Source organism: Myiozetetes cayanensis, unplaced genomic scaffold (genome assembly GCF_022539395.1).
Source record: "Myiozetetes cayanensis isolate MyiCay16 unplaced genomic scaffold, myiCay2020 scf1, whole genome shotgun sequence".
Taxonomy (NCBI): Eukaryota; Metazoa; Chordata; class Aves; order Passeriformes; family Tyrannidae; genus Myiozetetes; species Myiozetetes cayanensis.
This window is the reverse complement of record NW_026086604.1, coordinates 130,286,817-130,300,032: the sequence shown is the minus strand read 5'-3', so window position 1 is coordinate 130,300,032 and position 13,216 is coordinate 130,286,817. Positions and strand designations below refer to the sequence as shown.

Sequence of the window (13,216 nt, the reverse complement as noted above, 5' to 3'; positions counted from 1 at the left end):
TGGATACAAGTATTGGTTTTCTGTAGATGTTCTAGTTATTAATTTGTAAAATCACTGGAAAACTTTTCATTAAATAGTGGCTTTGTTCCAAGTAACTAATATTTATTTAAATCTAAATTAATTTAAAATTTCATTATTATGATACTGAATTAATATAAAAATCTAGTGTTTCTATTTTCAGTATACAAAGCAAGGAGAGATTTGCAGGATGAAGGGACTCCTCCCAAATTAGTTTCTCTCATATGCTTTTTCACTTGGGGCTTTCGAATACTGGGTGATTGGAATTGTAGTTTCCAATTACCTTTTGTGCTACAACATCTGTATGAAAAGACTTGCATAAAATTTGTCTAGAAGTTTGTGGCATAATCTTTAGCATATTTCTTGATAATTTGATATCACTATCAGCAAAATTGCCAAATTACCTTAATTTTTTTTCCTGTTGTATTTAAATTTTCATTAATTTAGGTTCCAACCACATGTAGTATGGCTAAAAGTCTTTTTAGTAATCTGTGTCTGAAGTAAGAATATTCTGAAAGTTTTCTTTTTTTCCTCCTCTGTAGGATATGGCCCTTGTTGCTCCCGAAGCGCCTTCAGAACAAGCTAGAAGGGTTTTCCAGACGTATGACCCTGAGGGTAAGGGCTGTACTTCTTACTGAAATAAGATTTTTAGTAGAAATGTACTCATTAAGAGAGGAATTTAATGCCTAGTACTTTAGAAATGTCCAATACAGTAGTCAATCTATAAGTGACACTGAGCACCCTGTTCTAGTGGGAGGTGCCCTTGGAACTAAATGATCTTTAAGGTCCCTTCCAGCCCAAACCATTCCATGATACTATGAAGAAATTCTCTGAGACTTGTAAAGTAAGGGAAGTTGTGCAATAGGAATTAGAGTTCTTAAACATACATTTTTTAAGCTTGTAGTGCTTTTTGTAATTAGCATAAAGTTATATATAATTTGATTTCTCCTTTATTACACTTTCATAAAACAACTGATCTGATATGATTCATTTTTCATGAGATTTTGTTCTTGAATGAGTATGACATACACTGAGAATTTTCTTATGATTTGGAAAACAGAGGATATCTGACATTCAGGTACTATTTTACCTAATCAAAAGGGGAAAAAATGTTCAGTTATTTATCCCTAGGTACCTGGTGGAGGTGGAGATTACTATACAGAGGTTGAATTCTTAGCAGGTATTAAGCTTCTAATTGTATTAGTGATAAACTCAGTTTCTGTATTGCACTCTGTTGGGTCAAATAAGGTGGGAGAGAAGTGTTTAAAAACTGTGTTCCCTCTAGAACCCCACAATTTGCTTGCAAATTTTACAGGTGTAAATGTAAATATGTAATATGTAGTATTTTTATTTTTGAGTGAAATTTTTACTCCTGGAAAGCGTTTTGCTTCTTTCCTCACAAGAAGCTTTGCTGTTTCTTCAGATAATGGTTTTATACCAGACACTCTGCTAGAAGATGTAATGAAGGCTCTGGACCTTGTTTCAGATCCTGAATAGTAAGTATAATAAAATTTAAATATACAGAAGTATCAGTTAACCACATTAATTATAATTTAGGACTTTTTTTTCTGGATTCAGTTAACCATATTTTTATTATAATTTCAGGTTGGGGTTTTTTCCCTAACTTGCATTTTTTCTTCCTATCTTGCATTCTGAGCACAGAATGTTATTTTGAAGTGTCTAAGTCAGCTTTAAATTAAATGGGAGGAATGAAAATTAAGATCTCTCTAACTTTGTTAGTGTTAACTAGAAGCCAAAAAAAAAATCTCAGACCTATTGCATTACTATACATTTAGGAGATAGTCATGAATATATTTCTGTATGTTAATAGGATTGAAACAGAATGTAAGGAGAGCCAATCAAGGTATTCAGAGGCAGATTTGCATTAAATTACCACTGGATTTGTCTACAGAGTTTGTAACTGAAACTGCTTCAGTTACACTTCTGTTTCCACCAGCATTCAGGACCTTGTGGTGTTAATAGTTGTCATTTGTTTCCAGAAATGACACACTGATTCCTAGGATTAGAGTTAAAACTCTTAAATGAAAAAGGTAACTTATTTTGGATCTAATGTGGACAAACACGACTAATATTAAGAGACTACAGCTATCTTTCAGTATCAAAACTTAACATGTTTTGCCAAAAACTAAATGCTTAACCCAGAAAGATGAATTACGTACTTGAACTTTTTAACCGCTGCAAAAGATGCTTCTGCCCTTTTGGAAACAGGTGGTCTAGTTTAGTTGAGACTACACTGTTGATCTGCAGAATGGCTGTGGAGAGTGCAAGTTTACTTAAGATAGCCATCTGAAATGAGATTGATGCCATTTTCTCTCCTTTCAAATGTTAAAGTATAATAAAGTTTACTGAGCTGTTCTCTGGAGGATAGAAGTGAAAATTGAAATAAAGAGATACTATGAAACTAAACCAAAAGAAAGTACAAGACAAAAGGTTGGCATTCATATCATGACAATAAGTAGTGCAGTCTACAGATTTTTTTTTTTAAAGGAGAGAAGGAAAAAAACCATAATTTAATAGGTCTGAAGAGGTTTCCTTTGGCCTTTTTGTTCATCTGTCTCAAAAAAATGTCCTCATTTAGCATTGTTTCCATTTGGCTGTTTGGCTTTTAAGGCATTTGTGGCATAGAGCTGTCCTATTTTGTTGTTCATAGTACATCAAATATAAATTGACATAGGAAGACCCAGTCAGAATATTGATACTTGATATGAATATAGCTATATTGAAGAGCCATGATCAAACTATGAAATATGCAGCCTTGAATCATCTCCTCTCAAATAAGTACATTGCCTAATATTACTGTCTTGAGGACCTGCTCTGTTCTGGTCCTCGATGTCCTGTCTATTATATGTGGAACACAAGTGTAAATCACACATTTCAAATTTCATATAGGTTTTTCTGCTTGGTTTTGGGTGTTTTTTTCTTGTTTCAAAGGAAAACTAAAGGCCTTGCCTCTAAGTATCAGAAATTTACATTTTTGATAGTCTAATTCAAGGCATTAAGCTTCTCAGAATCTCAGGGTGTATATGGTCAGACCTGCTTAGAGTTACAGAACTATTGAGGGGAAAACTCTGTAGAGCAGATGTGAATTAGCAGGGTGGATTATTCAATACTGAATGCCATTGCATGGGATTTTAGTAAAAATTTCTAGTCTTTTAGTAGATAACCTGAGAATCCAGCTGTCTCATTTTGCCTTTTTGTTTCTAAAAATCATTTGATGCTCTTCAGGGCACTGATTTCAGTCCATCTGTCCATCTAGGTTTAGCTTGTTTAAAACATTTCACCCTACCTCTCTATTTGACAAGTAGTGGAGGCTTTTGTCCCCACACACTTCCCAGCCAGAAGAGTACAAAGACCATCAAGTATCATCACCCCAGCATTCGTAACCTCCTCAGTTCAGGTGCCAGGTTTTGAACTGAGGAGACTGAGGCACAAACACACGTGTTTGTAGCTCTGCTGTAATACCAGTGACACTGAAGAGCATCAGCGACTTGCTGAAAGAAAAAGCCTCAGCTGAAACATGTCACAATCAAAGTTTATTCAATCTTCCCTCCTGTCTAATTGATTGAATTTTTTCCGTTGACTACACTTAAAAACATAGAATGGCTCTGTATTTTTAAACAGTTCTTGTATTTCATCAGTGAGTATATAGCTTGCTTTAATTTTATTACATAATTTTAAGTGCATTTTCCAAATGATCTACCATGGTTCTGTTTACAAACACAGATGTTTTTACAACTGTTACAGCATTTCAAGAATTTGAGCAGGTTTCAGACAGCCACCGACACATCTAAAATTTTGTACTTTGAGAGCAGTGAGAATGAGGAATAGAAGGATTATAGTCCAGTATCTTGTAAATCCTCAGCTGCAATTTCACTTGAGTAGTGAATTTTTTTAAGATATTAAATGAATGGTTTCTAGGATATCACATTCAGTGTTATGGATTTTAAAATTCCTCTTCCAAGGACCTTAACAGAGCCACTCTCTTAAGATTTTCATAATGTGTTCTGTGTGTATTGAGGGAGAAACAAAAAGAAGCCAAATCATTTACTACTAGTGCTATGGTAGGACCAAGAAAATTAAGACACGTAAGTGGTAGTCTAAAGGATAAAATGCTTCCGCACAACAATCCAAAAGACTTCAGAAATTATACCTTCTGCATGCAGCTCCCAGCAAAAGACACCTTTGGGTGGTTAGAGACCTAGATGGTAAACGAGGGATCTATGATAAGCTAAGAGTGTGTCTTCTGAAAGGAAAATGCAGTGCCTATATGAAAAAAATAGGGAAGAATCTGCATTTATGAAATGTTAAATGTAAATGCAAAGTAATCAGAGTTTAAAATCTTCTGAAGAGTAATTTGCAAAGTTATAAAATAATAAAGTTATAAAAACTAAGAATATTCAAATGAGCCCATCAGAACCAGGAGACTTGCCAGAAGTCTGTAGTTCAGAGAGATGATCCCCAGTGTGTAAAAGTATTCAAAGTTAGTTAGGCAAGTGTAGTGAGTTCTTCATATTCACCAGGGAAGATGCTAGGGAACCGTTCTCATCCTCACTGGGGTAGAGAGGTTTCCACACTTCAGCCTTTTTATGGATAATCACAGTAATTAAGATTCTAAAGTGACAAGACACTAAAAAAACAAAATCCTGAAGAAACATTAGAATGAAATTGCTGAACTGTTTTAGGTTACATACCACTGTGAACTCTGCTGGTACCAAACAGTATCAGAATGAGAAGTGACAAATGGAGAATAGCACTTACAGAAAGATTAGAAGGCCAGTCTGGGGAAAATTCACATGTAAATATTTCAGTGTGTGAACACAGAATGGGAAGGAAGGTTTTTTTGTAGATAAAGAATTAATCAAAGAAAAAAAGTACCAATTTTTCATAGTGGAGGGAGATCATTAGAGGAATTTTACAGGAATTCGTGTTAGGTCTGTGAAGTTTATTATGGCACCAGTGAGGATATGACAGTAGGGATTTGTATGATAGTTTGCTGCTGATACAAAAGTGTTCAAGATGTTAAAAAAATTATGTGTGAGAGCAGTAGAAGTTACTAGAAGATACAGTAACAGAAAAGTCTCAGTGCAGTAAATGTAAATTGTTTTATCCCCTGAGCAACAATCTTGATTTTTGCATACACATTGTTGGTCTGTGAACTAGATATTACTGGTCAGGAAACAGATCTTAAACTGATAGTGATAGACAGACATATGGAGTGGGATTTCTAGGAATTATACCATTGTATAAATGCCTGATGTTTCATTCCATCTTAAAAAAAGAATATTGTAGATGAGTATCAGGAAGGCAGCAAGGCTAATTGAAGGTACAGAGTGCCATTAGTACAAGAAAAAACTAAGTTAGGACCGTTTGACCTGGAAAAGATAGACAACCATTGGCACAATAAATAGGGAACGATTGTTACTTGCTTCACACAGTGTGAAAATGAGATGTCAAACTGAATTATCAGGTGACAGGTTCAAAACAGAGAAGATACTTATTTCCCTAATCTACAACTCAATTTGAATTTTTTGAGTGGAGTTTAATAAGTACCAGGAGTATATATGGGTTCATAGCCAATTAGGCACGTGCATGGAAAGAAAAATATATATCTTTGTGTTTTAGATACTGCCTGTCACTGAAGATGTCTTTGAGCAGCAGACTGCTGGAAAAGGGGAGGGTAAACTAAGGATGTGTGTTTGCCCTGTTGTACTCTGTCGTAAGCACCCACTACTGACCAGTGTCAGGAGCAGGATACTGGGCAACGCGCTCTGTCGGTTTGACCCAGTGAGGACGTTCTTGTGTACGGTACAAACTGTAACTTAGGCAAAAGGCCAGGTAGATGCAAATAGATGTGATCTCATGCCTGTAGAAATATATTGCTTAAATAGAAATATAGAGTTATAATTGACATTCACTTGTAGGGACCTGGAATTGCGCCGCAGTTGTGCAGTAAGGCTTTCAGATTAATATTGTTAGTATCTGCATTGTTTGTTGGTTCTGGCTTCCTTGATATCAAGTAGGCGATGTAAATATGAAATGTATCTGTTAAATTTGAATTTATTTCAGTGTTCTTAGAAAATCCTGAAAGTTTTTCAAATCTCTGTTTAAAAACAGGTTGTTTGGCAGTTTCAGAGCTGTTTTTGAAAGACGTCTGCTTTTTGTATCTTTCAAGAATGCTTACAAGACAGCAAAATGCCTTTTGGGCTGTAAACCTGGTTTTAGATTATACGGGTTTCAAATTATTTTACCAAATATGGTGGTCCTTCAGAATTATCACTTATTTAATTTAAAATAACAGATTACTTTATTTAAAAATAACCATGTTTTGGCAACTTGCATGCCATTCTGGTGCAGTTGTCCCTTATGATTAAAAATAGAATATTATTGCTATACTTGGCAGTAAGTACTGTGGTAGCACAGCATAACTTAGTCATGCAAGAATAAAAGTGTCTTACTCATACTTTTATATTCAATGTTTTTGTCTTAGTGTAAACCTCATGAAGACCAAATTAGACCCAGAAGGACTGGGCATCATATTGCTGGGTCCCTTTCTGCAAGAATTTTTCCCTGAGCAGGTAATCAGTATAGTTTTATTGCTGAAGAGCATTGTCTATTCTGTTTGTCTTTGAGATTCATTAAACACTTTCATCAATATCACAAATGTTATTTTTAATAAGTATTCCATTCATTTAACACAGCTGACCAGCAAATAACTTCTGTATTACACAACAAATGGTAGACTTCTATTTTGCATAACATGGCCATGATTTTGTCAGCTTTATGCTGGAAGGAAACTCGGTTATAGTGACAAGTTCTAAATTTATCTTCAGGAAATACATAATCATTTTGCATATGGAATTGAACAGGTTTCCTACTCAGAAAGTTCATCTGAGTTTGTTTTTTCTGAGAATAAATTACCTCAATATTTGCAAAAATCAATATTACAAATGTTGCTGGCAAATGGAAAATGTTTACAAACATATTTATAACTATTTTTATGTATGTCTGTAATAATGTGAAGATGGTGACAGAATAACAAAAAGTAATTATAGACTCATGTTTAGCATATGTGGAAGTTAGTGTCTGCTACGGTAATCGAAAATTATTTTCAAACTGTCTGTTCCACGTATTCATTAAGACAGCACCACCACTGAGACACGTGTTAACCTAGCACTGCTGTCCCAGAGGGTGGATGAGCAGTGGAACAGGCCACTGGGGAAGTGGTTACAGCACCAAGCCTGGCAGTTCAAGAAGGACAATGTTCTCAGGCACATGATGTGATTCTTGGGGTGTCCTGCACAGTGCCAGGAGTTGGACTCGATGATCCCGATGAGCCACTTCCAACTCAGCATATTTTGTCATTCTGTTATTCCACTTCTCCCTTTGCCCTGGATCACATTTTCCTGCCCTTACACTGCCTCTGTCCTGCCACAAGGAGCCTCTTTGTACAGATATGTGGTAAACCAGAACAGGGAGCTGGCTGGGATAAGAGCTCTCTTTGAAGGTTCATGGAGGCTTATTCCGTGGCCATGCAAATGCTCCTGAGAGGAGTACTGCTTTGGAGGTTTTGTAGCCTAACATGTCATTGAAGCTATGTGACCTAATTCTTACAACCCAGGAAATGTGAAACTAATATTTTTTAAATTCCTGCAGCAAGACTCTTTTTGTTGAGGGTTGTACAGCGTTGTTTGGGTGTAGCATTCTGTATTATGAAACAGTCTGGTCATTTAGAAGACACTAGAACTGCACTGCCAAAGATGGTAGGGACTGAGTATATCATTAAGAGGTTATTCATCACCCAGAGGAAAGAGAAGGAGTTCATGTTCTCTGGACTTTTTACAATTATATCTGCATTGTATATTTGCCAGCTGTTTCTTGTTCCTTTCATTTGTTTATTCAGAAGTGGAAATATATGTACAATTAAATATGATTTAGTTCTAAAAATTATATTACACTTGCAAATCTGGAAGACTCCACAGTTTAATTTTAGGCCCCAGATGCTTAGAATGAAGTTCAGAAAGCCAAAGACTTTCTCTATAATTGTGCCTAAACTGTCCATTATCTAGAGAGTTGGTGGGTCACTGCTGTGTAGTTGGAGTCCCCAAGTCAATGGATGTCTGTCAAGTGCTAATTCCCTACTTTTTGTGATTTCCCACCAGTTTTGCCTGTGCTGTTAAACCTTTGCTGGTGCCAGCACAAAACATGGAAAGTGTTACTGCCTTAATGGTGCAGTTTGAACCATCAGTGTGTTCCCGACTGGAACCTGCCAGTTCCTGTTACCAAATCGTGAGGGCACAGAGACATTGTCCAGTCTGTCCGTGCTCTGTGGATCAGGTAGCAGTAGCCCTTACCCATATTGACACCTTATTCAGAATTCTTTCTGAAAGTGAATTCTGCAGAAATGAAGATTAATATCTTTCTTTGAGATGGTATGATTAAATAGCAGATACCAGTGATGATTGGATTTGTTATGTTTCCCTTTATACAATATCTGACCATGTAGCTAGTTCTTGGGAGATCCAGATTCAATTCCTTCTTTGAGAATATTCAAACCCTATTCTTACTCTCCTATAAAGTATTAAACTCCACCTCAAAAGCAGGAAGGTATCTTAGCTTTCCTTCTCAAAACTGCTGGCTTAGAAGAAATTTATTCAAAGCTCCTCAGCCTGAGAGAGCAAGCCTGACTCTTTACTGTTTGGGCAGTCACCTGGAAAGGGGGATTCCTGGATTCCCCAGTAGCCTTTTTTTTGGTGGAACAATAACTGCACAAAATTCTTAATATCCATGGGACAGGAACTGGAAAACAGTTCTTTTCCTTCAGGGTGAGCATAACTTCCTTGGGGAAAAGAAAAAGTATCCTCTTTCCCTCCCAGCAAAGCTTAATTTTACTTACCTCTGTGAAGCAGCTTCTGTAAGCAGAGTTACTGCTTAACCTTCCTTTTACCACCCTCCCACCATTGAATAACATGAGTTGCTTTGAGAGACCCATACACAGATACTTTGTGAATCATTCAAGAGCAGAAAAATGAACGAGGGCTTTTTGTAATCTGATGGATGTACTGTAACCTGAGCAGATTTATTCTCATTCCAGACTTTACCTCCATCTGCTTAAAAAAGGTATAAGCTTTTGTTTGGAACCTGGTCCAGTAGGCATAAAAGAGATGATACTACACCTGGGTTGTGTTTCCTGATTCATTAAGTCCAAAGCTTTTCAGTCCTTTAGGACTAAAGCATTTGGTCAACAATTGGCAGTACATTTGCTGTTAGACCTCAGCTGAATGAGTGTCTACAAAATTAGTTTACTTAAGCAGGCATGGGTCTAAATTACTTTTTAGCTCTCAAATGGAGGGCCAGAGATTGGATTTGGTCCTTAGTAAAAAACTTCATCGAAACAGTCATAAATACACATGAATGTGATTACTGCATGAGGTATCTGACGTCAAAAATCAGGACAGCTTCTACATGGTCAGTACTGAAGTTGTAGTTCAAAGTTGCTCTTGGGGACATTACCCTTTGGTTTACTGACATCTGTTTTTTTATTTCTGATGAGAAAGGTGAAATTAACAACATTTTCAACATTGTCACCTAAAAGAAACTGTACTGTTTTACAGTTTCCTTGAGTCTTCCTGCTTGAATGCATCTGTCTAGTTGTAAAGAGAGGAAACTCAAGGTACAGTGTATATGTACATGAAATTAACTGTTTTCTTTCTACTAGGACTCCAGGGTTTCAGAGTCATTCACTGTTTACCACTACAATGGACTGAAGCAATCTAACTACAACGAAAAGGTAAGATTTACAGTTAAACCCTAATAACAGTTGCTGTGCAAAACTAAATATAGTTACAGGCAAAATACTCTAACTTAAAACAGACTTTTTAGAGAGCTGTTGTTTTTCTACTTTTCTTCCAAAATGATGTATTTGGAATTGGGAACTGCTTTGTACCCTTGATGATGTTTGAGCTTGTATCCTTGAGCTAGTATATCACTTGGCCAGACCACATCTCTTAAGCTCTGTATTTTGAAAAGAGCACTTATCTTTCAGAAGGGGATCTGAACTGTAAAGGACAATGGAGATGTAATATACACAAAGTGCAACTTATAGAAGTAACCCTGTGTCTAAATTAAGATGTTTGGAATTTTTTGTAAAATATTTTAGTAGTTCAGACTTGCATCAAAAATAATATCTTTTGGAGCCACTTAGTGGAAGGACAAAAATTACCTATTTAATTTTCAGCTTTCTTGAAAGGAGGGGTATATGTGACACGCTAGGACTGCTTCTAAGTTGGTTCCTGAAGTAGAATTGAGGGTAAAAGATTGTGAGGCATTAGTAGACATAAGAAAAAAAATTACTTCAAGTAAAAAGAGTCTTTGGGAAAATGTATATACTCAGTCTTTGGAATAGCTTTAGTTAAGTCCTTCAAATTACCCCTGTGACTTCTCTAGCAGTTTCATACCCCAAAATGTTGGCAGAAGCATTCGAAGATTAGGGTTTTTCAATTTCAAACTTCCATTTCATTAAAAAAAGTATGTAAAACTTAAAAGATTTGATTTTTGTAGTAAGAAAAAATACGTATTGTAACAACTGTCCTTCTGACGTGGTGAAAAGAATCACCTTATCTTAGAGTTTTTAACCAGGCTGACATAACTGGGTTTATTTTGACAGGTCATGTATGTAGAAGGCACAGCAGTTGTTATGGGCTTTGAAGAACCAATGCTGCAGACCGACGACACTCCTGTGAAACGCTGCTTGCAAACCAAATGGCCATACATAGAACTGCTCTGGACCACAGATCGATCTCCTTCTCTAAACTGATGTGCTGCCCATAAAGAACACACTGCTATTGGATCCTCAAGGGGGGATGCAGGAGTTGGTATTTGCTTGGAAGTGGTATACTTTGACTGTGTGGAGTTATACACTGGTATCATTGATGAGTTGTAAATAATGATTACAAACACTTTTTCAGTGTTAATTGGAATATTTAATTTTTTAATCAGATTTATTTCTATTATAATAGTTTGTCTTTTTTGGCCACTGTAGTACTGTTAATGTGAGTTACCCTAAAAAATAAAAGCCTTCTTATAAAGTCTTACCATTTACCATCTCATGAAGATTTGAAAAATTCTGATATTGCAGAATCTGCATATTAGATGTCAGATCTTCGAAACATAAACATATTCAGCTTTCTCAGAATCATATAGGCATGTTTTATTATTTAATTTATATTAGCTTACATTACAGTACCATAATATGTGGACTAGACTGGCCTTTGCACTGGATATGTTTTAATGAGTTTAAAATTTCTGCAGTTTTTCCTAAAATCTAATTTTACCTAAAGAGCTTGCACAATGTGACATAAATATGATACATTTTTAGGAATAAGTATAATTCTAAATACTCTTTCTTGGCAGTTGTATATTACTGTGGCTTAGTTATTGGGCATGTTAAAAGTGAAGAGAAATTCTGAGAAAAAATAGATGTATTAATATTTATTTGAATTTGTATAAAAGAAATGTAAAAACAGCAGAAAGAATTTCTTGTTCTATAAACTATTCAAACTTATAATATTGCCAAATACCTCTTAATTTGTCCAGACAACAGTGTAAGCCAGCGTTACTGTATGTGTTAAGTGCATGAGAACATCTGGTATTACATTATTATATTCCTTTATTTATTATCAACTTCTTAGTCCTAAAATAAAATCTTTTCCTTGAATCATATATTATTTAAAGTTTGGTTTAATTGGACTTGTTTGCTGCATCTCTGAGATTATGAAAAGGGACCACAGGTTTAGAAATGTCAGCTTTCAAGGTGAACACATCGGGGGCGGTGGGGTGGGAGGAACCCATCCCAAAAGGTAATTTCCTAACTTCAGAAATTACCATGACCATTACTTATTGTAAACTGACAGCAGAGAATCTTACCTTTTTTTCAGATTTCTTTTTCTGAAAAAAATAATTCCTTTGCAGATAACAATAATTTGAAAAGATTCCTTAATTCATCTTAGGACCTACTTTGAACACAAGTTTCCTGTCTTGTGGCGTGGGCCTGACTTGTCCAACAGTGATAGTACTACTCAAAAGTATGGATAATAAATGAAGATAATCTGCTTGGCAGGTGTGAAACTTTGCTTTTCAAAAAATACTCAACTTGATAGGTATTTGCTTTAAGTGGTTTTGCACATTTAAGATAAATGTCTTTAGGCAGACTTCCACTAATGCCTTGGAAGGTGAAAATTCACTTTTCTTGCTCTTTTCCTGAATTTTGGTGTCTGTCTTAGCTTGTGCATGAGTATCTCACACTGGAGTTTGCACTTAATCATAGCTTGATTGTTAGAATAAACATCCTTTTTTCTAGTCCACTGTCAGATAAAATTTATGTTCTGTCTCACAGGAAAAAAAAAATTAGAAGCCCAGGTAATGTGAGATCTGTGTATAAGCATTACTCTGGATTAAAACTTCTGCTGTACTCCAGAGAAATTTAGCTGATGATGATGTGGTATAAGACCCCTTCTTCCTGTATCCCCTTTCCTTCATACTGCCTAGTTGTTAGAGGCCTGGCTTCTTATTTTTGGACTACAGTGGCTAACCAGCTGATCTGAGAGCCTCAGCCAAGTGAAGCTTTCTGTCATTTCTTCCCTGATAAGCAAGGTGGGAGAGCTTCTGCCTTTATGAAAATTCACCTTTTGGCCCCCAAGAGTGTGATTATTTAAATGGCAGACTTATATAATATGTGGGATAATAATTTCTGGTACTTTGGATTTGTTTTCATAGAAAAATGACCAGAAACCTATATAATTTTCAGAGGTTGATGTGGTCCAGGTGCTACATATGTGTATTTGTATATACTGCAGTTTGCGACTGAGGCCTAGTTGATAAATAAAACCAGAGCATTCTGTGGGATTAAATACATGCTTTGACTAACCAGAGCAAATTGATTGTGCTAAATGTAAGAAAGCACATGAACTAAATATGCAGTTAAATTACATTTTGATTAATACTCTAGGTGAATGATTTTTTTTCATATTGCACACTGATTCAATTTTAGAGGAAAGATCAGTATCTTCTGGGAGGCAACTGGTGTCCTAGCTGGCAACATGGTACAGTTAGAAGGATGTTGGACAGGTGGTCTGGAAAACTGGATTCTTCCTCCTGTGTCTCAAAGCCTTTAGGGACATAA

At 35.9% G+C, this 13,216-nt stretch overlaps 1 protein-coding gene across 2 annotated transcripts in view; it reads left to right on the top strand.

The window, feature by feature from the left end:
• The window catches only part of MINDY3 (MINDY lysine 48 deubiquitinase 3), a 54,729-nt gene extending 42,972 nt beyond the window's left edge, over positions 1-11,757 (top strand). For both annotated transcript variants that reach the window (XM_050313177.1, XM_050313185.1), the window contains exons 11-15: positions 561-633; positions 1,442-1,514; positions 6,527-6,614; positions 9,755-9,826; positions 10,703-11,757. In XM_050313177.1, coding sequence (XP_050169134.1) covers positions 561-633; positions 1,442-1,514; positions 6,527-6,614; positions 9,755-9,826; positions 10,703-10,852 — 456 coding nt within the window. In that variant the 3' untranslated portion in view covers positions 10,853-11,757. The remainder of the gene's footprint in view (positions 1-560; positions 634-1,441; positions 1,515-6,526; positions 6,615-9,754; positions 9,827-10,702) is intronic.
• Positions 11,758-13,216: the final 1,459 nt, after the last annotated feature.